Source organism: Leuciscus leuciscus (assembly GCF_965113295.1).
Source record: "Leuciscus leuciscus genome assembly, chromosome: 19".
NCBI lineage: Eukaryota > Metazoa > Chordata > Actinopteri > Cypriniformes > Leuciscidae > Leuciscus > Leuciscus leuciscus.
In genome coordinates this window covers 24,266,284-24,293,605 of record NC_138743.1, presented here as the reverse complement: position 1 = coordinate 24,293,605, position 27,322 = coordinate 24,266,284, and the positions used below count along the sequence as shown (strand labels likewise).

Sequence of the window (27,322 nt, the reverse complement as noted above, 5' to 3'; positions counted from 1 at the left end):
ACAGTAAACGGGTCTGCTTAGACCCAACTGCTAGTCTGATGGTTTAAGAAGAGACTGTAAACAACAGACTGGGTACTGGAGATCACGTCAGGAACACCATCAATGGGAAGAGACCATACTAGGGTTTCAGGAAATCATCCACTGAGAAAAAGACAAAGCAAGATGAGGACCTCAGAGATGCCATGGCTCAACTACACTTCAGAGACATGCAGATGGAAAGAACCTACAAAAAGCCTTGAAAGCAGGTGCAATAAAGCGTTTTTGTGAGCTGAGTGTCTCAACTTCAAGTGTCATTAAGTCCAGTTAATGTCGCAAACCATGCTGCTGACAAAATCTCACCTTCAATGTGTAATTCTGAGTGGACACATATACACACGCACACAGATAGCATGAGAAGATATGAAATAGCAGTTTTAGGACATTTATATAACTTAAAATATACACACAAAAAAAAAACCTAAAGCAATGTATGGTACATCGACAACTCCAAAAAACAAAACAAACAAAAAATTATATACAAAAGGCAAACATGTATCAATATCTTGTAATGCTCAAAACTTTAACAGCATAAAGTCGTCATGGCCCAAGGGTACTCCGAATGCCATTCAAGAGCAACGGCGAAGTCGCTCTCTCATCTTGGCCCTACCGGAGCGCAACATCACCCAGTACTTCACACTGAGAGCTACACACACAAACAGACAAAAACACACAGGTTGAGACACACGCCAAACCCTGCGAAGGGCGTTTTGGCTTTAGCAGCTGCGAACCTGACTGACCTACAGGTCATCCTGCGAACGACCTGTCTCCTGAACACCTTGCTATCATTTCAGTCATATCTTTTACTACATTGGAGTGCACTTCAAAAGTGAGACATGAGAATGATTATGCTATTAACAAAAGGAAAGACAAAAAAAAAAAAAAGTACCAGTCAGTACTCTTTAAGACAAAATAATCATTTAACAAAAAATAAATTAAGGCATGCAGCAGGTAATGATATAAGTATTCTGTTTTTGATTCTTTTTTTTGCATTCTGCAGTCATTGCTGATATTTTGTTTGACTGTCAGTCGTGTGTCACACCATTGAAAAAAATAAATAAAAATGAACAGAAATCAAAAACAACAATTAGCTGCCAAAAAGAAGTGTTTCCACTGGAATCACAGGCGTCTTTTGGGGGACAAAGCTAAAGCATTGTTTAAAAGGCCAGTTATTTACAGGGGAGTCAGGGTCATGCACGCAAGTCATCACAGCCTTCTGTTTAGCCATGGAATTGGGGGGGAAATAAACTTAACACCACCAAGGTGAAATGTATATCGTAATACAAGAAAAAAAGTTGAAGTGAAGGACAGATTTAAAATACATCCATTTAAACTGCATTGACGTCTTCTAAACAATTTGTCTCTTAAAAAACGATATGTATAAAAAATTATACTAACAGAACATGACAAAATGTCTATTGGCGTCAAGAGTGCTGTTGTAATGTAAAACCAAGCTTTCTACAATGTAAGCACAGATGACTAGATCTAGAGATTGATAGCCTATAAAATTCAATTAAGGCTTCGCAGTAAACATCTGATTTGTTGACGCTGGCACTCCCCACCTTTTTTTAAAATGTGTTGTGATCTGATTCACTAAAGCCAGCATGGACACAGGAACATGCAATTAAACGCACGCAGTCACGCTAATACACTTTCACAGATATGATCCAGTAATCGTACATACGCACACACACTCACGTCACACAACTAACTGTGCATTAGACAGGCCTTTGCCCTCCTCACTCCTGTTTTTAAGGGCATTTGGCATCGATACATCACATTTTCTGACTCGGGGTCACGCAGATGGGGCAAAGCCTGTCAGTACTCTGCTATGGGGGCGAGCTCGGGATTCAGATTGACCGTGATGTTCTTATACAGGCTGCTCAGAGAGATCTCCGGAGAGTACTGCAGATTGTTTAAGCCGTCCAGATGCTGTCGCTCTTTAGAGTACCTCAGCAACTTGTACCTGAGGGGAGGGCGAGATGAACGTGGGTTAGTGTGTCCTTGAGATAATCTGCTACAACTTGCAGAGATCTATATACGTATGACTGCAAATATGTTTTTGTCACACATAGGTCAATCCACTCTATGCTACACAGCAACAGATGAATGCAACTTTTGTTTAAGGTCAGGTGAAGTGTAAGCAGGTCAGAGGTAAAGATCGAACAGTGCAGTGAAAAGAAAGCGGTTTTCCACCCTCAAAATCTTAGTTCTTGAAGTTCTAGCCTCCAAAATAAACAGAAAGGAGATTGAGGAAGAAGGTGGAGCAATGTCAATTGTCCTCCACAAAGTGCTTGTTAGAAAAAAAAAAAGATGCTTCCTCAGTGTTGACCCCTCTGCTAAGCATGCAGTTCCTGTTTTTAGGGCCCAAGCCCAGGGGACATGTAATGGGGTCCTATTGTTTTCTAAGGATTCTCATTATTATTATTTTTCTTTCAACCTTTTGGGGGCTTCTGGGGGCCTTAACATGCCCAAACTCAGCACACACATTGGAATTGTCGGCCATTCAAGGGTTAGTTCACCCAAAAATGAAAATTATGTCATTAATTACTCACCCTCATGTTGTTCCAACCCCGTAAAACTTTCGTTCATCTTCAGCACACAAATTATGATCTTTTTGATGAAATCTGAAAGCTGTCTGACTCCTTCATAGGCTGCTAGGCAATTTCATTCTGCCGGTCCAGAAAAGTTAGTAAAAACATTGTTAAAATAGTCCAAGTGACTACAGTGGCTCAACCTCAAGTTTATCAAGCGACGAGAATACTTTTTGTGCGTAAAAAACAAACAACAATAACGACTTTATTCAACTATTCATTTTCTTCTGTGTGGGCCTCTGACGTGAGTTCACGAGAGCGCCGTGACGCATGCGCGAGAACTGAGATGATGACACTCACCATCATTTGATGGGAAAGTGTGAAAGGTAAGCCATTCATTTTTTTGGCATTGGTAAGGCACATTTACGTTTTCTCGTTGGTTTCTCACGATTCGGGCATCCAGGAAATGCACACTTTAGAACCATTTTAACCCCCTGAGGTCGACGGTATCGCCGGCGATACCAGCTCGCTTTTTTTTTATCAGTGTAAAAGAAACTCATAAATACTCTGTTGACTTTGATTTTTCATAGGAGTTTCGTACATCAATCGATTCTGTTAAATGTGTATTATTTTTGTGTATACTCATAATAAAAACAAAGTGTTGAGCTTTTCGCCAAATAAAGAAAAATAAACACGAAGCGAGTTCTGCCTTCTCTCTGTCAGTGTAGTCCATTCTGAAACGCGTCCAAAAATGAACTGTAACTCACCGAATACTTCTCACACAGACACGTGAGATATGTCTTTATGAAGCTTGAAATCTCTTCTTTTAAATGAAGTAATTTATATAAAAAACAAATGTTTTCAACTCATGTAATCCGTTTGAAAGCAAGGAGAGGTACCGTTTTTCCTTCTGCCTCATTATCTCTATAATGAGTTGAGGCCGCCCCGCCCCCCGCGCTATTCAAATGGTAAATAGTTTAGGTGATCTAGTATGCATCGCATACGCCCCCCGATCAATGCCATAAAAACACAGTTTCTTCATCAGACTTACTGATAGTTCATCGCGTTTTGAGTATGGCACGCTTCTCCAGTAAAGACGCCCTTCAGATGATTCTGGACAGCGAGGAAGAATGCATGATACCGGGTTGTTTCCTCAGAGGAAGAAGTTTAAAATTTCTGGATTTAAAGTAAATATAGGCTAGCAATCACAACATAAGGTGCTTGAACTGGAGATCATCATTAACCAGACTGTAGCCTACTCGCCTCACATGTCTAAAAAATGTGAAATATATTTACAGAAAGCTGGTTCTAAACAAAACCATCCAAAACAAAAAACTATGTAGCCTAATAAATGTGCATTTCTCCGGTGCGTTCACTAGCCTACAGCGAAGATCGCGAGTCAATAGCCTATCGTCAACTTCATCTTTGCCAGAAGTTAAATTTAAATTGCGTGTGTGAATGAATGATGATGTTTTAGCAAACTGTATTGCTATACTGAGATGAGTAAAAATCGACTGAAATATGTTGAAATAAAATGTAGGCCATTTGTATAAGCAACGTATTAAACTGCAAATTAACAATATGGCCTAATATTTCATGAAAACAACATTACAGTCAGGCGAAATATGAAAGACAACATCTTGTTGACTAGATTTGGGTACAGTTTTTACTGTAGAATATACTGCCACGTCAAATAAGCTTTTGTTTAGCAATTTCTATATCTATTTTTGTCAAAAATAAAGTCATCAACTAAGATGTTAGCTGTTCCAATGTTGACTATATTCAAACTAATGAATACATAGATAAAATGTAGGCCTATAATCTTTTTTTTTTTTTTTACAAAGAAAGAGTACACTTGAAATATTGTTGAAATTGTAATTATTGTTGTAATTGTAACCTTTTTAATAAAATAGCAAAACATATTTACAAGATAGATGTAAGCAAAATCTTAAATGGTCAATATAAGTCTTCTTCTAAATATATCTTTTGTCCTTGCATTGTGGCTCAGTCAGTGTCACACCTGAGTGAATGGCTCATCATTATGCAGAGTGGGTGGGACATTGTATTCTAAGGTGTAAACCACTCCTAGTTCACGCCCCCCTCGCATATTGGCTTTCCAAGCAAAACCTGTTTTACATCAATTTAAATCAATGTATGGTTTTATGTGAACGATAAAGCAAGACTATTTTCACATAATTTTGAAGAAAAAAACTCTAGGCGAGGACATCCATTAGTCAAAAGTCTTATTGACACATATTTACTATGTGTTTTGTGGCCTTATTTCAGAAATTTTAGTTTTTAGTTTTTTCAATAACCATGCATAAACATTATTCTCTCAAAAATGAAAACATGTACATCAGGGTTTATACAGAGATTCTTAAATTGAATTTACTACCTTTTTACTACCTATTTTACTACCATCACAATATTTTTACTACCAACACGGCTTCAAACTTCAACTGTAGCAGTGTTAAGTGTTAAGTAAAGTGACAAGTAAAGACATGAAATATCTTTCCAAAATGAATTAATAACATATTTAATCACAATTTAATGAGGCAATTATAACTTAATTTCAACACTGGGAGGGAGAGATAGAGAACCAGAGAGAGCGAGAAAGAGAAAGTCAGGAGAGGTTCTGTAGGTGTACAGTATGTGAGTGTGCATGTGTGTTAGGGCAAGTGAGTGAGCTACATTCAAGTAAGAGGGAACTCTACCATAGGACTTGGATTAATCAAGATATCACAACAGGCCTTGGTCCATAGGATTTACTCAATATGTCAAAGAGTAACAATTACATAAAAATTAGAACACAGACTGGACCTTTAGAATGAACAGCTACACAATGTGTAATAATAAAGTGCAATTGTACACTATAATAACAGTATTTCATTAATAAACAAATAACTTCAACACTAGACACAAGCCAAGCACTGTCCAACTCACAACTTTTTTTAGTGAGGGCCAAATACAGAAAAATAAACAAAGGGCGGGCCACACACTAGAGGTGACATATTCACACAATACACAATACTGTATTTTTACAACCTGGCTATAAAACGCTATAAATCCATCCATATTTTTTTCCAAAATGCTATAAATGCATCCATATTTTTTCCCAAAACGCTATAAATCCATCCATATTTTTTTCCAAAACGCTATAAATCCATCCATATTTTTTTTCAAAACGCTATAAATCCATCCATATTTTTTTCCAAAACGCTATAAATCCATCCATATTTTTTTCCAAAACGCTATTAATCTATCCAGATTTTTTTCTTCAAAACGCTATAAATCCATCCAGATTTTTTTTCAAAAGCTATAAATACATATTTTTTCCCCAAAAATTGTCTTGTTAAAAAGTATTTTGTCTTTTATTTCGTGTTTGCATTTGAGGAAAAAAACATGTTATGTAGCCAAAACCGTTCGTTCTCCATTAAGGATGCTTTTAAAACTTTCACAGAGACATCAAACAGAAAACACAAAGCCTCTCTTTGAAACGAATTTCGTTTTGTATTCATTTTATCTTAATTTTAATCCATGTTTCATTATTTTGTATAATCACAACACGTTCAGACATGAATCGAAACTCAGCGTATAGGTAGCCTAGGCTACTCGCCTCACAGACCTAAACAAATTAGAAATATCCTATATCGATTATCTACAGAAAGCTTGAAATTTCTACTTTTAAACAGAACCATTCAAAACTAAATAAAAGTAGGCTATAGCTAATCCGTAAGAAATGCATTTTTCTCCGGCGCGTTCACTACTGCGAAGATCGCGAGTCAGTGTCAACTTCATCTTTGCAGCTGACACAGAAACACTTGTTTATTAATAAACAATTAAAATGTCATAATATTTTTTTTTACAGCGTTTAAGTGCCGTTTATATGAACGCGTCACCACTGCATGAGAGAGAGAGAGAGAGAGAGAGAGACACACACACACACACACGCAAGGTCTCTCCCTCTCTGCCGTGCGCTCGCTACACGGTTTGCATGCGCGCTTTTGCTCGCTCGCTCGCTCTAGATTCGCAGGAGATTTTAACAAATTTCCAGGCATCATAACATTACAAAAGGCAATTGTAATATTTTTATGATGAACATTCACCCGCCAGTGTGGCGGATAGCCTTTTGAGATTTACTCGCCAAACGGAAATCTAACCGGAAAATTTACTACCTCGTCAGATGACGTTTACTACTTTTTACTGGCCTTAATTTGGCATAATTTAATTTACTACCTTTTACTACCTTTTACAACCCCGCGGAAACCCTGTACATACACGTGGCTCACATATTATGGTAGCCCTGTTTGTGCTATATAGAGTGAATTTAGACCTTTGCCATTAATATGTTTATATGCAACTGAAAAAAGCACAAATGTCAGGGCATGTCAGAACATCTCAAGGGCCCCAAAAACAGCCCAGACCCCAGAGGGTTAAACACTTCATCAAGACCCATTTGCGCCATCTTCTCAGTTCTCGCGCATGCGTCATGGCGCTCATGACTCGCTGTAGTCACTTGGACTATTTTAACGATGTTTTCACTAACTTTTCTGGATGGGCTTTGCCTAGAAGCCTATGACGGAGTCAGACAGCTCTCAGATTTCATCAAAAATATCTTAATTTGTGTTCACGAAGATGAACGAAAGTTTTACGGGGTTGGAACAACATTAGGGTGAGTAATTACTGACAGAATTTTCATTTTTGGGTGAACTAACCCTATAAGTATGGGCACAACTTGACATAGGGGGGGTTGACATATTCTGGAATCGAATACTTAAGGTCAGGAATCGGATACTGGATATAAAATAATTTCGATTACTCTTATCAATTCCTTAGTGTGCATTTTAACATGACTTTAAACCGTTCGCTATTTTCTGAGCTGCGGACATTCAAAACATGGACACAAAAAGCCACCTCTCATACTGTATAGCGTGCAATACTGAACTGAGTTCTCTTCCACGTCTTTTTGCACTTGAACAGACAAATACACAAAAAAAGTCAAAATATCCTCGTAAACACAGTCGGTTATGTCTTAAATGAACATAAACAGTAGACAAAGAACGCATATGTAACAGTATTTTGGATCTGTCCAACTCTTAAAGTGACAGCAGCCTAATATTCTTGATGCCGTCTCTAGAATAAAGTTAATCAAACAACAAAAAACAGAGAAAATTCACTCGCTATTCTTGACTGAATAACTTGTAACTGTATTTGTAATGTATATTTTACATTTAATTACAGTTTATGTACCTGAAAATCTTAAAACACTGTTTATCTCAATCGTATCTTTTTTCAGTTGTATTTATTTGTGTGATTGCTATTTTTTTTACTACAGTAACCAGACTTCATAGACTAGTGTTTACATATGTGTGTGTGAACTGACCTCCCCAGGAACTGCACTTCTCCTCTGTGGTGATGGGGAATAGATTTGTATTTGCCAATATCACCTTCTGGCCTGGTCACATTGAAACCTGCGTAATGAACCCTGAAAAAAAGAAACCCACACACACACACACACACACGTTTCTGTTAAATATAAATCTATTTGTTTATGATAACATGACACGTACTTTAGTCAAACACAGAAATATGGTGAAGCAAGCAATAAATTGTTGTTACACAAAAGTAACTGATAGTTATAAAATGTGTTATGCTGCTAGGCCTGTCACGATAACAAATTTTGCTGGACGATAAATTGTCCAAGAAATTATTGCGATAAACGATAATATTGTCGTTCTGAGACCATTTTCATCTAATATAATGATAATGGCATAATAATGCAGGTACACCTTTTCAAAGATCTATAAACTTTTATTTCTAAAGAATATTAAACATTGAAAACGGAAAACATTTTAAATATCCACAAAAAAATGAACAAAACAACCAAAAACAATAAAAGCAATGGACTCTCAGTGTCTGTTAACAAAAAAATTCACTTGAATAAATACCAAAAACAATAAATAAAATGGATGTAAACAAAATTGCACTTCAAAAAATATTAAACATTAGGCTCAGACATTAATAGTGATACATTCCATAACAGGCAAAACTGCCAGTTAGGACCTTTGTAAACAAATTTAAAAAAGCCTCAACAGGCCATATCACACCATTTTGCACTGTCCTCCTGGTACTTTGTCGACTAAATGCCCGAGTGATTGTGTACTGTCGGGACGACGGAGACGCACTTTATTGCGTGTATATGCTGCGCACTGAAAATACTTGGTTAGGATTAGGGGTGAGGAGTGTGTGCGTATTACACGCCATAAAGTGCGTATCATATGCACGCAAAAACTATTTTGGGCGTATAAATGGCACGAGAAATAACATTCGTGGTATAGATACGCATTGTCATGAGATCGGGCTCACTGGATCGCGTTTGGCACTGAAACCAATTCCATCTTTTTTTTTTCTTCTTCTTTTTTTTTAACTCACAACTAGCGTCTTCTCTCTCTCCCGGCAGTCGCCGCAAGCAGTCCCGCTTTCCCATACAAAGACCATGTGACTGACAAGCGCCGCGTCCCCACACAAAGACCATGCAACTGACAAGAGGGTTCACACTCCTCCTATACGCTAAGGAACCGAGAGTGGTCATCCAGTCTCTTTGGTAGAGAGAGAGACGAGGAAAACAAACAATGCAAATGGAATTATCGCGGCCGGAAAATTTATCGAGCTCATTTTTTTTATCGTGCGATTAATTGATTTATTGACTATCGCGACAGGCCATAAGCTGCTCTTAGAAATATGCACATATGTCCAATTAAACATGACTGACCTGTTCCAGAGGTCATCATCCTCTCCGCCCCAGCCCCAGAATGCATTGGGAAAGCCATTGATCTTGAGGAATTGTTCGACAGTAAGTCCACTTACTCCACCGAAAAACTCATTGTAGGGAAGACTGAAAAAACACACACACACACACTTCAACACTCAGTAAACTAAAGTATCAATATGCAATCACTTGTAAAAAAAAGTAAAAAATAATAAAAAAAATCTTAAAGTTCAAACAAACAAGAGAAGGAGCGGGAAAAAAATAAATAAAAAAGAAGAAACAGAAACCTTACCATCAGGAATCACTTGAAAGCAATAGGCAACAAAAAACAAGCCTTTTAATAGCACAGACTATCATGCTACTTCACAGGGTGAGGAGGAGATACAGCACACTTAATTCCTTGCAATATCCCCACAAAGCATTTTGGTTTTAACCAGAATACGTTCACATGAACAACCGTCCTTAAAACTCAACCAAAGCAAAGCTGAACCACGGGATCTTAAATCAGTCTTTGGTCACATGCAAAATAAGGGTACATTCTCCAACTACCCCAAATACTTTTCAGAGACAATTAGAGCTGCGTTTACACCTCATTACACAAATTACATAATCTGCATAACAAACAGTCCTAAAATCACCACGTCCCAAAAACCATTTAAGTCTTACATTACATTAAAGTTCTATGAGCTGCTGTGAAAAATGCAAACATGTGAGGATGAACTGCTGCAGCCCTGCATTTATTTGACCTAGGCATATATGTGAGCTAGTCTCTTATAACAAGACACACATATGCAGAAACAATACACCAGGAAGTGAACTTAAGGATTAAGGGTTATCAGGCCCTTCACATCTAGATTACACAGGTTTCCGAAAGCCCATGAAAATGATTTAGACAGACATGGACCAGATGATTGAGGAAAAAGGGAAATGTTTCAACATTCCTTAAAAATTTTAAATAGATAAAAAGAAAAAGACTCTAAACCATGGCATGAAAGAATGGAGAAAATAATGGTTAAACAAGATTAATGACATTATTTAGGAAACGCAATAGCCAAAAAACAAAAACATTCCAATCAATGCAAATAGACCCAGAATATTGAATAGCCCAAATATAGTGTGAATTTGATGACCTCAAATTTTCTCTCAAATTAAAGCTGAATTACAAATGCTAATGTTGAGGAAATCACAAATGTTTTCTTCATCTAGTTTTGTCTTAACACTAAGCCAATTAGTTTTGCAAGTAAAAAGGCAGTTCACACGTGATCAAGGAAGTGGCACAGCAAAATACGGCAAATCTAAAGAGGCAACAAATCACAAAAAGACACTGTTGTTAATAGTGAGAAACTGTGTTGTTTTCAAACATTATTTTGTGGCATTCAAGATCAATTTTGAACATTCTTGAATAGGTTTTTGAAAATTTCCTGGTTTTGATTCCACAAATAAAAAAATAAAAAACAGTTTTTTTCTTTTGTTTCAGTGAAAAAGCTCATTTTAGATCTTAATCAGAAAGATAAAACCTCACAAACACAACCAACTAACTAAAATACATATCCTTTAAAATCTGCAAGGGTCTACAGGCGGTGGATAACATCACAACAGTTTATACACTCACACACACACTTAAACACGACAATGTGTGCTCTAAAACACTAGAATTGTCTAAAATACGCACTTTGAAAACAATCTGAACTCAACTTATCTGCATTAAAAACCTGGAACATCAAAAGCCGGGCAATAAAGAAAATAAACGTTAAACAATCAGAAAAAAGCAGAAAATGGAATAACCCAAAAGTAATGAAAAGAGAGAATAACTAAAGTAAATCTTTCAGACAGATCACTTACATGTACATGTACTTGTCGAGCTTGGCGGCGAAGTGACGAGGCATCTGACCACAGCCGTAGTAATTACGGTCGTTTTCTGGGATGTGATCGACGTCGTGAAACACCACACAGTCCCAGTCCAGGTCTTTCATGGCCTCTTTAAAGCCCACGTTAAACAGCATGGCACGGTTAAACGGCTGAGTACCCGCCTGAAAGCACATAAATGCATGACTGAAAAAAATGCACAGACTAGACTAAACGACAACCTGAATTCCATCCCATTTACTTTCTCAATCATCAGTACATTAGTTGTTTCCATATAAATGCCTCTGGAAGTCCACGTTTATTGTTATTATTATTCTTTTTTTATGCTGTCTTATTGTATGTTATTATTATTGATGAGCTCACCAGGAAAAATTCCAGACAAATGTCAAAATGTCATGGCAATAAAGTTTTGAAGTAATAGAGTGCATACCTGTTCAATGACATAAAAGGCAAACTGCAAGCGTTGGCGTTGGAGCATAGGGGCGAGATGCTGAAAGAGGATGGGAAGATGCTCATGTCGATTCCTAAAAGGGATTAGTATGGCCACCTGAGAGAAAGGAAGAGAGAAAGACACAAAAGCAGTCATGCTGATGTCCTGATGACCTTTTTTGAATGGTGTAAACAGCGACACACCTTCCAGCGTGGTTTGCAATCTTTGGGCTTCCAGTGGCCTCCAAATTTAACGTCCAGACGTTTGAGCCTCACTTCAATCTCCTCCACAGGAACCTCCGTCATGTTGACTTCCATCTGACCCTCTGCAAGGAAATACAACAGCAAGCAAATAAGAAAACGAGATTTTTGAGAATAAAATTTCTGCATGAGAAGAGTGTAAACACTAGGGGTGTGACGAGATTTCCTGCCACGAGATCTCGCGAGACTAAAATGTGATGAAATTTCTCGTCGAGAAAAAGCTGTCTCGCGATGTCACCATGCCGGAGCCTGAGGGTGAAATTAGCAGAGAATATGCCACCGCTACAATCACATTACATTATGGTGCCCACCGCGGCACCGCCTCCACTCCACTATAAAAAATAAAAACCATTGTAAACTATTGTAAACGTCTGCTCATGACGTGAGTTGCAGTTGCAGTCGAACACAGTGCAGCAGGAATCACAGTCCACTGATCGTGTGACGATGGCGGACGATTTGTTGTGCAACAGAGTCTAAGCGTCTGATAAATGTCTTATATTGTAGAATGTGCGCTCAGCACCGCTGCTCCCAATACACAGAGTATGTGCGATCGCAAATCCGAAAGTAAAACGTGAGCTCCCTGATGCTTGCAAATTAGGCTGCATACAATAGCCTGTCTTCCCCTATCAAACCTATCTCTGGACTGGGTAGTTGTGGTCTCGGTTTTGGTCTCTGTTTGCATTTTGAATATTGAGAGAGCACTTTGATTATGGTTGCACTTGCACTTATCGTTTGCAGTTAATAAGACTAAGAAAAAACGTATTTATTTTGGTTGTTTATACTATTCTTATTTCTATGTTCAATTTGTGGAAAGGAGTTCATTTAGTAGGCCACACACAGCCTCAATCAGAAGTTCTGGAAGTTCATAATTAATGTACAGTAAGGTCTGAAGAGACTCGTGTGAAATCATACAGGAGAGAAGCCAGTCAGTTGAGTTCGTGGCAAAACCTTTGACAGCGCTTACATATTGTTGTCTTCCAATGCATTTGTTAATTCATACTCATAAGGTAGAATTTAAATTACATTCATTACAAGATTATTAGTTAAAACATTTCAAAATGCACCTGCAGATTATTTTTCCAGTGATGAATATTGTCATTGAGGATTTATATAAAATATTGTGCAAAAATCTCATCATGTTCTCGTGAACCCAATCTTGTGTCTCGTCTCGTGAGATAAGTGCGTCGTCACACCCCTAGTGAATACCAGTTAAAAGCTTCTGACAGCCAATTTGATGGGTGTTACTCACAGAGAGACGAATGAGATGGAGCGTACAACTGGGATATCTAGATTAAGAAGCTAATTGGCTAGAAAGTATTTTAGAGAGGCAACAGTCACTCCTCAAACAGAGGCTGTTTTATGCTGCCTTCTAAGACCCTTTAGGATGCATTCATTTGGCCAAAAGCAAAAGGAGCACCACATGTATCCCTCACAGAGAAGGCAACCCCATAAAGAACTGCACCAAGTTTAGCACAAAAAAATAATCATTCCAAGAATGATCGCAACAAGAGAAATGTCAATACTGAAAAGTAAGGCAAAAGGCTATATCCAAAATCACATACTTTCTCAGAGTAGATGCTTAATTTGAATAAGTAGTTACTTCATGACTGTTAAAAAAGTATGTTATACTATATAGTACGAATATAATCCGGAGCCATGTTGTCATTGTGATGTGACCTACAGCAGTGGTTCCCAACCTTTTTTTGTCTGAGACCCCCTTTTTCCCAAGAAAATATTTTAGGGCCCCCCTTCACATTTAATGATATATATAAAAGTATTCACACTGGTAGGTAAAAAAGTATATAGGCTATTACTAAATGACTGCTGTCTGGGACCTCAATACTTGCATGTTATTTGTGAGGCTTTATCAATGTGAGGCTTTATTTTTGACTTTTTTGGCGCTATAGCGAGCGATAATAAACTTGCGTTTATTAACAGAATAATGCGTCTTTCGGAAGAACATTGTAGCTGGAACTACTTCTCTCTGTGTACGTCTATGACGAGTCACGCAGGTACTGGGCTACTCCGCAGCGGCAGCGATCTGAACCACTGTGAAATAGTCCCAATGTAAACACTTATTATAGGTGTACCATAGTGGTTCAGGATAAGACAAAAACACGGATTGGAAAATGGATTCATGATGAACTCGCTCATTATATAAATTTTGTAAATTTTGAACAGAAAAAAGTTAAGGACTTTTATTTAATGCTCATTGCTCAAAACTATTCAAAATACGACGCGACCCCCCACAGAGCTCGCTGAGGCCCCCTTGTGGGCCGCGACCCCCCTGTTGGGAACCGATGACCTACAGCATTAGTTGCGTCGCTACCATTCACAAATCCAGAAAATGTTTATTATCGATGTACTTTTTGCCAACTGTTTTATGAAGAGGGACATACTACTCTTTTCACAAACTGTTTTTCCATCGACTACATGGGCGATTTCAGATGCAGCCCAAAAAGTCATTTGAATACAGTTAGATGTTGCTAAGCCAAATATGCGATACTCAAATAAGTATACTTATTTGAGTATCGAATCCTGAAAAGTCAACCCAATTAAAGCAAATAAGTTTACCTTATACATGCACTTTTGTATGTATACAAATACTCTTGACTAAAGTGCACATATAGCGTAAACTTATTTGCTTTAATTGGGCTGACTTTTCAGGATTCGATACTCAAATAAGTATACTTATTTGAGTATCGCATACTTGACTTAGCAATATCTAACTGTATTCAAATCATTTGAGTCAAGTAGACAAATTACATTTTTAACTTACTCATAGAAGGTAACCGTTCAGGACAGGGCAGGTTCTGAGCATATGTGAAGTTCTCAGGGAGGTATGTGGTTGGTTGAGCGATATACTCACTAGAATTATTTCCATCAGGATAATCTGTTAAAACAAAGACAGACAAAGACATATTAAAGTCAATGTGAATTGCCGATCCCATTTTATTTATATTCATGAGTGAAAAGGTATTCAATGAGAACAAAATGTGCGGCGGCACTTGGTTTTATCCATTGGGAATTGATTGGACAGTGAAAAGAATTGAGCCAGACTGAATGAGTGTCTAAATAGCTCTTTTGCTGTTGGTTAAGATCATTAAACAGCCTATGACACCAGATAATTTGAGTTTCAGAAGAAGACCAAGTTATTCAATTCTGACTTCTGAGATTACAAATACTTTTTTTGCCGTGGAACAACATAATGAACAGGCTAGTTCAAAGTGAGACCAGGAACATACATTAAGTGAGGAAATACGGTCAAATTGACTTCATGTTGACCTTGAAGCAAAGGAACAGGATCCACTAAGCCGAAAGTGTACTAACTAACCATATCAATGTTCCGCTGCAGCTTGTGGACAGTCTGTGTGATGTAAATTTCATTGTCAGCGCAGTTCTCTGATATCCGTATAAACAATTTTTTTGTGCACACAGACAACAACACATGAGCAAGGTCCAGGATGTAGTACAAACTCACTGAACACATCCATCTGCATTCAGGATCAGTGGAGTATATTTTGAAAGACTTGCATACTAAACTGTGCGCTACACAAAGCAAAATGCGGAACAGTATACCTGGGCCTTTGCAATTGGGTTCAGTTCAAAGATGAGCCTGGTCAATGTTATTATGAAGAGATGTCATTGACTCTTACCTGTGCCGTTGAGAGTACTGTTCTTATTGGTGTATAGCCTGATCATGTGACCAATGGTCCGCACATTGTCTCGTAACATGATACCCTGAGCCTGTACCATGAAGAAATATGTGTTGACTGAAACAGAGAAAGAGAGAGAGCGTTTAAAGCATTTCCCAAATGATGTAAAGAGGAAACCGTGTGCATTACAGTGTGTTAACAGTGCAATGACCAAGTACCTCAGAGCTGCTCAATTACAAAATATGTCATATCAGAAATGTGCAAATATCCATATTGTAAAACATTTGTAACTGGACAGCAAAAATGAAAGCTTTTTTCCCCTCTTCCTCGCACTGAGAAGCTCTTAAGAGCAGCATTATTAGAAAATGGCAAATGCTGAAACTAGAAGCAGCTTTCATTGTAAGCATCAATGGCTGTCTGTGGTTTAGCCTCAGCTCTTGTCAGTGTAATGTAGTTTTGTTTTAGGTTAATTGCTACAATAAGATTATGCCAGCATTCCTGAGTCCAACATTTCCGAGTCCAAATTTGAGAAGAAATGAACCGAGATAAGCAGAATGTCAACCATTACGAATCAACTGTAGGTCTGCTATGGGACAAACTATGTAAGCAGACAAGTATAAACTCTTGACATATAGACTAATATTTAAATGACTGAATATTTTGGTTACTGCATGTAAAGACAAGCTCGCTTGCATATACATATTTATTTATATTTAACCGTTTAAAAGTCTGGGGTCATGATTTTTTTTCCCAGGATTCTTTGATGAATAGAACGTTTTCTATTATATTCTTGAAATCAGAACCAGTATCAGTTTTCTGTATGTATCAGATTTCACAAAAATAGTAAGCAACAACTGTTTTCAACATTGATAGTAATAATAAATGCTCCTTAAGCATCAGCATAAGAATGATTTATCAAGGAACTTGTAACTGAAGGCTGGAGAAATGATTCAGCTTTGCCATCAGATAATTAAATTAAATTTTAAAATATAAAAAAACAGAAAACAGTTATTGGGTTATTCTGTGTCAAATCAATCAAATTTCAGAAACTTCCCCAGCTTTTGTCAATTCCTTTTTTAAGAAGAAAGACAAAATTTTGAGTGTCATGGCCATGGATGTGTATTTACTGAGTAATTCACCGTTTTTACCTGAGAGTTGGAGCCAAATTACAGGGGGGTAAATTGACTTTAGAAAAATGACATCATCATTATTTAATTTTTACACAGAGATGATGCCAACTGTGACAGCTCAAAAATGGAAAAAAGCTCTTGTGTTTTTTGCCCAAAGTTGATTCTGGCTGTCAACCTTTAAATAAAAACACTGGTGGGGAAAGTTTAAAAAAAAAAAATCTTGCCAACCCCAAACAATATATAAGCTAGCCTATGATGCATTTTAAAATGCACAAACCTACACAACTTTGACAAGTGTACTAAAGAGGGCCAAAGTCGGGCATTAACAACAATACACAGTACATTTTAGATAATACATCAGTTGACATTTGGATAGTTTGAGTTTATCAGTATTAGCCGATAACTGCTGTACTGATTACCAAAAATCATGCAAGTGAAAATGTCTTGTTCTCTCTTTAGTTAATTTTGCTGAAATAGTGTAAAATAAAAACTAATTTCATTAATATTGTTCATCCATCACATATAAAAACTGTACTATTTATTGCATTAATATTTCATATTAACATGAAATTATATATTTAATTCAGCAGCCATATCACCCTGTAGCCCAAGACTGGTTGCCCAATGAAGCTAAGCAGGGTTGAGCCTGGTGGTTAGTACCTGGATGGAAGACTCCTGGGAAAACCAGGTTGCTGCTGGAAGAGGTGTTAGTGAGGCCAGTAGGGGGTGCTCACCCTGTGGTCTGTGTGGGTCCTAACGCCCCAGTATAGTGATGGGGACACTATACCGTCAAAGAGCACCGTCCTTCAGATGAGACATTTAACCGAGGTCCTGACTCTATGTGGTCATTAAAAATCAGATTTGCCTCTTGGCCTCTGTCCATCATGGCCTCCTAATCATCCCCATATACTGATAGGCTTCATCACTCTGTCTCCTCTGCACCAGTAAGCTGGTGTGTGGTGTCCGTTCTGGCGCAATATGGCTGCCGTTGCATCATCCAGGTGGATGCTGCACATTGGTGGTGGTAGAGGAGATTCCCCCCTTTCATATAAAGAGCTTTGAATATTGAGCGCCAGAAAAGCGCTATATAAATGTAACTAATTATTTATTATTTTATTTATTATTATAATTAATGTTGAAAGTGGCCAAAACGATAATGACACCCAAACACCAAAGCCATTTTTTCATATTTACAAGAAATTATATATTTAATTAATGTTGAAAGTGGCCCAAAGTATAATGACACCCAAACACCAAAGCCATTTTTTCTTGTTTACCATTTAGCCTAACTTCTATACGATTTATAGGGAGTGAATGGTACCTTAGATTTTTAGGCCCAAGAAAAAACACATCCATCCATCATAAAAGTAATCCATACGACTCCAGGGTGTTAATAAAGGCCTTCTGAAGTGAAGTGATGGGTTTTTGTAAGAAAAATATTTAGATTTATAACTCTTTATACTATAATCACTGGCTTCCGGTAACGGCCTTACACTAGTCTAGTTCCAGCTGAAGAGTGACCTCTGACCCGACGCATGATGTAGGATGTAGGAGTAGCGTAAGCTTAGGCGAGAGTAAATCCCTCTCGGTGTTCAAACAAACCGGGCTGGGCAACAACCGGGCTCAAGCTCCTCTGACATTTCTCTTTAAAAATTCTTATTTTAGACTTCTAGCCTAATTCGTGACCAGTGTTTTGTTTTGCTCTGCGCTTCCACGTTTGTCAATAAGTCATGCGTCAGGTCAGAGGTCACTCTTCTGCCGGAACTTGACTCGCGTACGACCGTTACCAGAAGGCAGTGATTATAGTTTATAAAGTTATAATTATGGATATTTGTCTTTCAAAATCGCATAGAATCACTTCAGAAGACCTTTATTAACCCCCTGGAGTCATATGGATTACTTTTATGATGGATGGATGTGCATTTTTGGGCTTAAAAATCTAAGTTACCATATATTTCCATTATACGATTTATTTATGGACCTCACAAGCAGGGGAATCCTCACCTTGTAAAACAAAAAGGCTCCATTCCACTATATATGGGTGTATTCCAAAGAAAAAGTATTTTATATGTAAATTATAACTGGTTGTCCACATAAATGTGTAGTGTCTAGACATCAGATGTGCATTATGCAAAACCTATATTGTCCATTATATTTCAAATGAAAAAAATTGTTGTAGTATAGTGTTGAAATGAAAACAACTGCTTTATTTGGCAGTCAGATTTATAAAAAATGTGCTTTGCTGTAGGAAACTGCACTGCTGCAAGTAGATTCCCAACGTAGATACAAATCTTCAAGCCAGAATTTAAACAGCAGCCATTAATGGTACAAAAAAAATTTTACTCCAAGGCAAGGGACAAAAAAACACATTGGTTCTTCCTAACTACCCAGAGCTCTTCATATATTAGACACAGTCCAGTGAGCACTGGTCAAACAACAGTGAGGAAAACATTACCTTTCTTGGGCACTGATTATACAAACACAGCAAGAGCTATTAAACAGGATTTGGTTGTGTGTTGCTGGTGTACTGCATGTGTTGGAGGTTTGCCTGGAGTTTTAGAGTAAGAATTTAGTACAGACACTGAAAAAAGAACTGCAGACTGATGCGTCAAGAGCACAAATCCAACACATAACTGTTATTCAAGGCTGTGAAATGTACTTTCTTTGAAATTCTAACAGGACAAAAACAGTCAGGCTGATGTTAAATATTACAGCTGGTTAACAGCAACACAAGATGTGTGAGATATTCAGCTAAGCAAGTCGAGACAAACTGCAAACGATTTAACACACACTTGTGCGAGCATCCCAATACAGCTACAGTGTAAAGAGAGTACATTATGAAGAGTGTTTCTTAACTTTCTTAAGTTGTAGTAATGACAAATCAAAGGTTTTGCTTTAAAGTGCACTTTAAATCAATATGCTTAATCTTTTGTCATGCTTTAAAGAAGTATTCTAAACTGATGAACATGCATTACATGCTATTGCATTGTGAATAGCACAATGTACCTGTGCTATTTACATAGCACATGTAAAGTCTACTTGATTCTAATTTGAACTGTTGAGTGATTTTTGATGTTACATTTATAGTTAACATTGTAAATGTACTAAATTGCTATTTTAACACCGCTAATTACGAATATATTTAAATACACAACAACAAGTTTAAATAGAAATGACATTAAAGATTACCATAAATACATGTCAGTATATTTGCCACTTCAACCATTTCAAAGACAATAGAAGTAGACCTAATTATGAAATTACATAGTTTACATACATTACAAGATGTAGAAATCCTACTTGGGTCACAACACTTCACCCCAAAATGAAAATTATACCATAATTTACTCACCCTCAAGCTGTCCTAGGTATGACTTTCTTCTTTCAGCCAAACACAAACAGAGTTCTATTAAAACATATCCTGGCTCTTCCAAACTGTATAATGGGAGTGAATGGTACCTTGGATTTTTAGGCCCCAAATTTTTTTTATTATTTTAGACTTCTAGCCTAATTCGTGACCAGTGTTTTGTTTTGTTTTGCTCTGCGCTTCCACGTTTGTGAATAGCCCAAGTCATGCATCAGGTCAGAGGTCAATCTTCTGCCGGAACTTGACTCGCGTACGGCCGTTACCAGAAGGCAGTGATTATAGTTTATAAAGTTATAATTATGGATATTTTTCTTACAAAATCGCATAGAATCACTTCAGAAGACCTTTATTAACCCCCTGGAGTCATATGGATTACTTTTATGATGGATGGATGTGCATTTTTGGGCTTAAAAATCTAAGTTACTATTCACTCCCATTATAAAGCTTGGAAGAGCCAGGATATAACTCTGATTGTGTTTGGCTGAAATAAGTCATATACGCTACACCTAGGATGGCTTGAGGGTGAGTAAATTATGGGATCATTTAAAAATTGGGGGGGGGGGGGGGGGGGGGAACTAACCCTTCAACATCAACTAATTGCATTTTATATCCATTTAAACTATAAAAATATAAGTAATTTAATTGTAAATATCATAATAGCTAACCTACTAGCGAATTAGGGGAGGGAATCTACTTCCATGTTATAACTGGGCATTGATAGTTAGGTATAATATTTCAAAAACTGGTGGATAAGGCTCAATGACAAATTAACCTTCCGTTGTCATGTGGTTTATGATATGAGCAAGTCCAACAAGAGGCAATTGAGCTTTACATAAACACGATAACAGCTCATTAATCAATATATCTCAAGGAGGAACATAAACTGAAAGTCAAATCTGAATTGACTGTGCTCGAATATCTAACACCGTCTGCGTCTCAAAACCTACAGAGCCGCCTAAATGGATGGCATTGTTGGCATTTCTGAGCATCACAGCAATCGCAATTCAATGGCTGTTTAGTTAGATAGCTCACTGGGCTTTTTAAACAGCCTGTCACTAGTGCTTGTTTGGGAGGTGATGATCAGTATCTGGAGTCAGTGATGTATGAAACACGATTAACACGTTTAATCACATCACTCGTGATGCTGGGAGTTATCAGACGGACTCACCTATTCCAGGAGCCGCATAAATGAAGTAGAGGCAGGTCGTGGACATGGAGAAGAAAAAGATGAAGGCCATTAAGGAGCGGTTGGACAACCGCATCAGCCGCCTCCACTTCCACATTTTATCCCGGCTACTAGCTATCCGTCACTCCCATAAAAACACAGAACGGAGAAAAGAGATGCTGTTTGGTGGGGTGAAACGGTCATCCGTGGGAAATGGGGAGCTAAATCAGGGTGCTGGTAAAGTCCGCATCGTTCATTCAGTTGGATGCAAGGCCGCAGTGCTCGATCGCTCTCCCAACAAAGTCAAGAAAATTCCAGATCAAAAAAATAAATAAATAATAAAACGTGCTACATCAAACGGCGTCCGGGCTCAGCGTGCGGTCAACGCGATTCATTTTGTTCGGTGCCGCTGCTGCTGCTGGCTTAGTGTTGCGGTATGTTTCTAGTGAGCGCAGACACGCCTCGTCTCGTTGATGATGATGATGATGATGATGTTTGGAGATGATGAAGGGAGTGAAAGTGATGGTGATGAGGGACCTGCCCTTCCTCCCTCTTCTCCCCCTTCTCCCTCTTCCCCCTCTCTGTAAAATCCCCCCACGCCCCAGCGATCAGTCCTGCGATACGGCGGCGTGAAAAGGCGATCGACCCGCAGAGCAAACCGCGATGAGCGGGACGGGAGAGCCGGGGATGAGAGTGGGAGAGCCGACAGAAACGTGACGAGGCTCGACCGGGATTCCTTCGATTTCGGTTCTGCTGTCGGTGCAGGTGCAGACACCGTTTCCGGTAGGCGTGACCCACAAAATGGCTGCCAGTGCATGAGGAATGTTTTCAAAATAAAAGTATTCACGGGCCTGTTGCAGAAAACATCCACCTTCAGATAAAAGGCTGATAAAAAAATCGAAATATATGAAACATTTAACAAATTTACAATTTCAGCAAAATCTTATACCACTGGCAGAGGTGCTGAAATATTTTCATTCTTGACAGATTTTCTTTATTTTTGATAAAAATGTTTTTGAGCTCTTATTTTGGTTTTACACATCTATTTGTATTCAACGTCGCATATATAATGTGCAAATTCAATACATGCAGAGAATACAGAGAAGAGGGCGAATGCTGTGCAAATAAAATGGAAAAAATTAAATTCTATGGCCACTCATGTTTTCAGCTTGTGAAGAGGCCTACTTATATATATTTCTTTACACAACTATATGCATATTTATTTCTGCATTATGATTATAAGACATATACTGCTGAGCAGCCTCTCAAAAAAGACCATTGGACATTTTGTCCCCAATAATACCAGGACCACACCCACACCTCAAACTCAGTAAGGCCACAAAACTTAACACAACTGCTGTGTGATTCATTGCTTCAGTTTGTGTGATTTATTTCATCATATTTTTCAAGTGTTTAAATTAAAACAACACAAGGACAGTTTCAGTTCTGAGTTTAGTATATGGGCCATTCTACAGAATTGGTGCAAACTGCTTTCCCACAACCAAAAAAACAAAAAAAAACACACATTAAAAAAGCATTTAAGTATTCAAATCTTAGATGTTTACTAAGATCATTGAATCCTACAATAATATTAAAAATATCAGTAAGCTTATATAAAAAAATCATAATTTATTGGGTAGTTTCAAAAGGGAGGTGGCTGTCCCAAACCCTAACCCCTAAATTTCAACTTGTGGAAATGAAATGAAAAATAATTTTTGCAATCTTTTCCGTTTTTTTATTTTTTATTAAAAAAATATATATATTTTCTTTGTAAATCATGAAACTTTATGTAAAAAATGTGTCCCGCATTTTCATGTCACTACCAAAACAGTGTTTTATGTAGTCCATTGGCTGAGACTGATTTTAACCACACCCTACATTTTTGATCAGGAAATATTCCTGTGTCCCTCTCTCTCATAGCCTCTCTTTCATAGATAGATAGATAGTTACCATCATTTTGAGTAAATGTGTTAAAAAGAAAATCTGTGTGTAACTTTTAGCAACGTCACTACCAAACACCTTTTTTCTCCAAAAAGGAGTACACTTTTTTTGGGTGTTATTCCATAAAATTGAGTGTATACAACTGTTCAGGTAACCATGTACTGATTAGCATCTTTGGGCTTGGCTTAAAATTGTCACTGAGTCAGTCACACACAACAAGCATCTCTAAACTCTGATAGTCTTCACTGTTCAGGCATACAGGACAAAACCAAATAAGACACGCTGGGTTACCGGAATGGGTTATGTTGGCATCCGTCTTCATGTGCAAACCCTGAGACTTAAAGGTGCAAAGGGGAATTAGAATTAGGGGTCCCAAGGGAACCATGTGGGGACGGAACTTACTTGGGGGCTGGTGGGGCTTATCAAACATCTTGACTGAAAAGAGGGGGACGGGGTGGTTATTCTCTCTAATCAAATGAGCTTTATGGTTTATAGCAACCTGTCTGATCAATGCATGCTATTCACTATTTACACCTGCAATAAACCTTATAGCCTAAAGAGCAAACATGAATTTAAAACGATATGCCATAACATAGTAAAGCACATTAATATTCAATAGCATAATAAACTCAGAACTTAAACTGTAACCTCGTGTTGTTGTCTTGATTTAAACACCAATCACTGAAGAATCACGCAGCAGTTGTGTGGAAAGAAGAAATAAATGAATCTGCTTATAACTGTGTAAAAGAAAATATCTATTCAAAAACTGAAAAATACATTTGAGTTTCCATATTGAAGGTTATGTTTCATACGCAAAGTATTTGCCCTGTTATCTGTGAGTATAATATTTAACTCACTGATAGTGGTGGTTGCAGAGGAAACAAATACTGTAGTTTCCTTGTGTGTTCTCTTGAGTGAAAGACAGTTTAGGCTATTGTTGTATTTTCTATGCCTCTAAAGTATGGTCTGTCTTACATTTGTAATTTAAAAATTAAATAAGAAATATTTATTTGTGTGTTAACTTTATGTGAGAAAAATCAATATATGACCTATATTACTTAGCCTACTGTATATTACTGTATTTGTAATATACCCTTGGCAATAAAGGACAAACAATATAGGCCATCCCCAAAAAATATATTTCATATTGTAACCACATGACTTATGATTCATTATGAAGTTAAAACTTTTATCATGCAAACAAATACTGTGACACTATTGACATGTGTGACAAATACTGTCTTTTGTGAAATAGTAGGCCACTGATGATTTGTTTGAGATGTTATCTATTCCTGGGAAATATAAATAAGCTAGTAGGCTGAAAGAGTCACATTGTAGGCTATTAACTCATTGTCTATATAACCTGCAATTTGTAATTGTTTGTAGTTGTCTAACTAAAATATTTTAATATCTTAAACAGGAACTTTAGGATGTTTATTTTATTTTATTATTATTCAGTAGGCTATGACTTTTTTCACAACGAGCAAATACATGATTAGATCAGCTCTTCGCCTTTTATCTCAACACCTTTTGCACATAAAACAGCTTCAACCACAATTTGCACTCTACTCTGACCACCATCTGCACTCATAGGGTCTATATGGGCGGGTATATATGGGTTTTTATCTAATGGGCAAAATGAGCTTTTGCAATTTACATTTGAACATCCGGAAAGCAGCATTCGTTTCTGCTCTGACAACCGCAAGACCTCGCTGAACGATGTGAGTCCGTGTAAAAAAATGAGGAATGGCGAGAGAACATTGTGCTTGTATGTTTTTAGTCTTCAAACCAAACTTGGGTCTTCAGCTGACAGAGTTTAAATCCCGTCTGACTAGTGCGCTTCCTGTAATGTTTACACTTTAGGACAGTAGGCAGAGAGTAGCCTAGGTAATCTTTAGTGGCTGTTTGAACGCATTCAACCACATAAATGTTTACACTACGAAAGCAATTCGGTCGAATGCATTTTCGTCTGGAAGTGGTCGAGAGTAGACAAGATCAAAATGTTTTAGACCCCGTTTACACCAGTATTTAGCGTCGTCCATTTGTGATCCGATCGACCAAAACGCATCTTAATTCCAGGTGTAAACAGGGCCTATTTAGTTATTTTTTACGCAACAATAGTTTGCATCAATATTTTTAAGTCATGGAAATTAGGTTCAACCAACAAACTTAATATCTTACTTAAACTGACTAAATATCAAACATAACAGCATTAAAAACAGGTCTTTCCCTTTACTTAAACACGTAAAATATGCTTCCTTTCAACATTTGCTCTCCTTATTTAGTCCTATGCAATGCATGCTGGGAACTAGAAATCCACTGTACATTTGTATTTAAAGTTATCAAGACTATTTTATTAGACAAGTGCAAGTTACTGAAACTTAACTCTTTAAAAAGAATCTATTAAATGACTCACACAATATTAAGCTGATGTAATTATCAACATTATTTTGTCAACAGACAAAATTATGTTTGCAACTTAAAATATTTAATTAAATCAATAAATTCCGATTTTTTAAACTTGCAACCATGCATGTATTTGATTTGGGGCAATAGATCCCCTGAATTTATTTTTGGAGTTTACATAGGCTAACTGAAACTAACACCAGTCTTACAGATAACATCTGTGGTGGTAACACATTCAGACTGAATAACACAGAGTGCTTTATGACCTCCAACCAGACTTCCTTGCACAGAAACTAATGACAGGGAGGCTGATCATTTGAAGCAAGACCTCCGTTCATGATCAGATCCCATTTTCATCCAAGGTCGTTCTAAGGTCCTACAAACAAAATGCTCTAGATTTCATATTTTCATAAACAAAGCTTTATGACTGCTGGAGGAATGCCAGTCGGCAAAGTGCCTTTAAAAGCAGCTGATGCATCACTGGAGATCAAGGTGAAAACAAAAACCAAAGGACACTGGAGAAATGCCATGAGTTTTTTTTTAGTTTTTTTTATTGCAATATGACATTTAATGTTTGCATTGCAAAGGATAGACAGAAAGGGAACAAATATCTTAATTGTGGTTATAACTTCCTACGTGGCAAAAGCTTTTTAATTAAAGCAATTTACAGACTAACATGAATTGAAGTTCATGTGACTGGGGAGAACATGATAAGACAGGACTGCTATATCAACCGCTGAACTTGTCCTATGGCTGGTTCACTACAGCACTGAGGTTACTACATAGTCGTTACTGCTCTATGAGTGATTTATTATTATCTGCAGTCTCAAAAAAACATGGTTTCTAAAATGCTAAGAACTGGAAAGCATAACTTCATATTGGTCTGTATGTGTCAACACCTACCAAATCTAAACAGATAGGCTAATACAATACATCTTTTGAACTGACTTCATTAACTTTCTAAATACTAATTTACACCATAGCCTACATAAAACTTCTACTTTTTAGTAATTACTTCAACTCTCACTTATTAATGAATGTTTCAAGTTAATCTCAACCACTAGGTTTGCTTTTAGTGAGAGAATCCAAGCCATTTTTTTGTTTTATAAATGTGTGTGTCATTTTGTGTCATTTTTGCCTCTTCGGTCAAAAATGACCAAAAAGGTTTACATGTTTTTTGGGTTTTTTTTTGCTTCATCGGAATGGGATGACACTTGGTGACTTTTGTTGCATGGACATGATTCGATAAGGTAAAGGGTAAAAAAGAAGTCATACTTGGCTCCTTGGTCAAAAATGACAGACATAGGAAATTAATGGGAAATACAAAAAAATATAAAAACTCAGATAATCTTTTGGTGGTACAAAGTATAAATCAGCCACTGTGACCCTGGGCAACAAAACCAGTCACATGGGGCAATTTTTTTAAATTGAGATTTATACATCATCTGAAAGCTAAATAAATAAGCTTTCCATTGATGAATGGTTTGTTAGGATAGGACAATATTTGTCATGACGTTCATGACTGCATATTTGGAAATTTACAAAATATATTCATGGAACATGATCTTTACTTAATATTCTAATGATTTTTGGCATAAAAGAAAAATCAATAATTTTGACCCATACAATGGATTGTTGACTATTGCCACAAATATACCCGTGCGACTTGTGACTGTTTTTGTGATCCAGGGTCACATATATCTAAATGCAAAACTAATAATATTAGGAAATCATGTCTAAAAAAACGTCAAAAGCCTCTCAA

The 27,322-nt window shown here is 37.3% G+C and overlaps 1 protein-coding gene and 1 long non-coding RNA gene across 2 annotated transcripts in view; one reads left to right on the top strand and one right to left on the bottom strand.

The window, feature by feature from the left end:
• LOC309481864 overlaps positions 1 to 27,322 on the top strand; it is a 107,174-nt gene that overhangs the window by 8,806 nt on the left and 71,046 nt on the right. The gene's annotated exons all lie outside the window — the stretch shown is intronic.
• Positions 932 to 22,006, bottom strand: b4galt6 (UDP-Gal:betaGlcNAc beta 1,4- galactosyltransferase, polypeptide 6). Its single transcript, XM_082146879.1, has 9 exons — positions 21,217 to 22,006; positions 15,552 to 15,668; positions 14,675 to 14,788; positions 11,839 to 11,960; positions 11,636 to 11,752; positions 11,182 to 11,369; positions 9,343 to 9,465; positions 7,954 to 8,055; positions 932 to 2,002 (listed from the first exon to the last, which is right to left on the bottom strand). Exons 1-9 carry the CDS (start codon positions 21,329 to 21,331, stop codon positions 1,855 to 1,857), a joined length of 1,146 nt encoding a protein of 381 aa, XP_082003005.1. The 5' UTR covers positions 21,332 to 22,006; the 3' UTR covers positions 932 to 1,854.

Bases quoted from the DNA above. Each gene is read 5' to 3' on its own strand.
- b4galt6 (XM_082146879.1), bottom strand. From the start codon at position 21,331: ATGTGGAAGTGGAGGCGGCTGATGCGGTTGTCCAACCGCTCCTTAATG. The intron at 14,789-15,551 runs GTAAGAGTCAAT...TTGTTTTAACAG, and splicing joins CAGTACTCTCAACGGCACAG to ATTATCCTGATGGAAATAAT. The intron at 11,753-11,838 runs GTGTGTCGCTGT...CCTTTCTCTCAG, and splicing joins ATTGCAAACCACGCTGGAAG to GTGGCCATACTAATCCCTTT.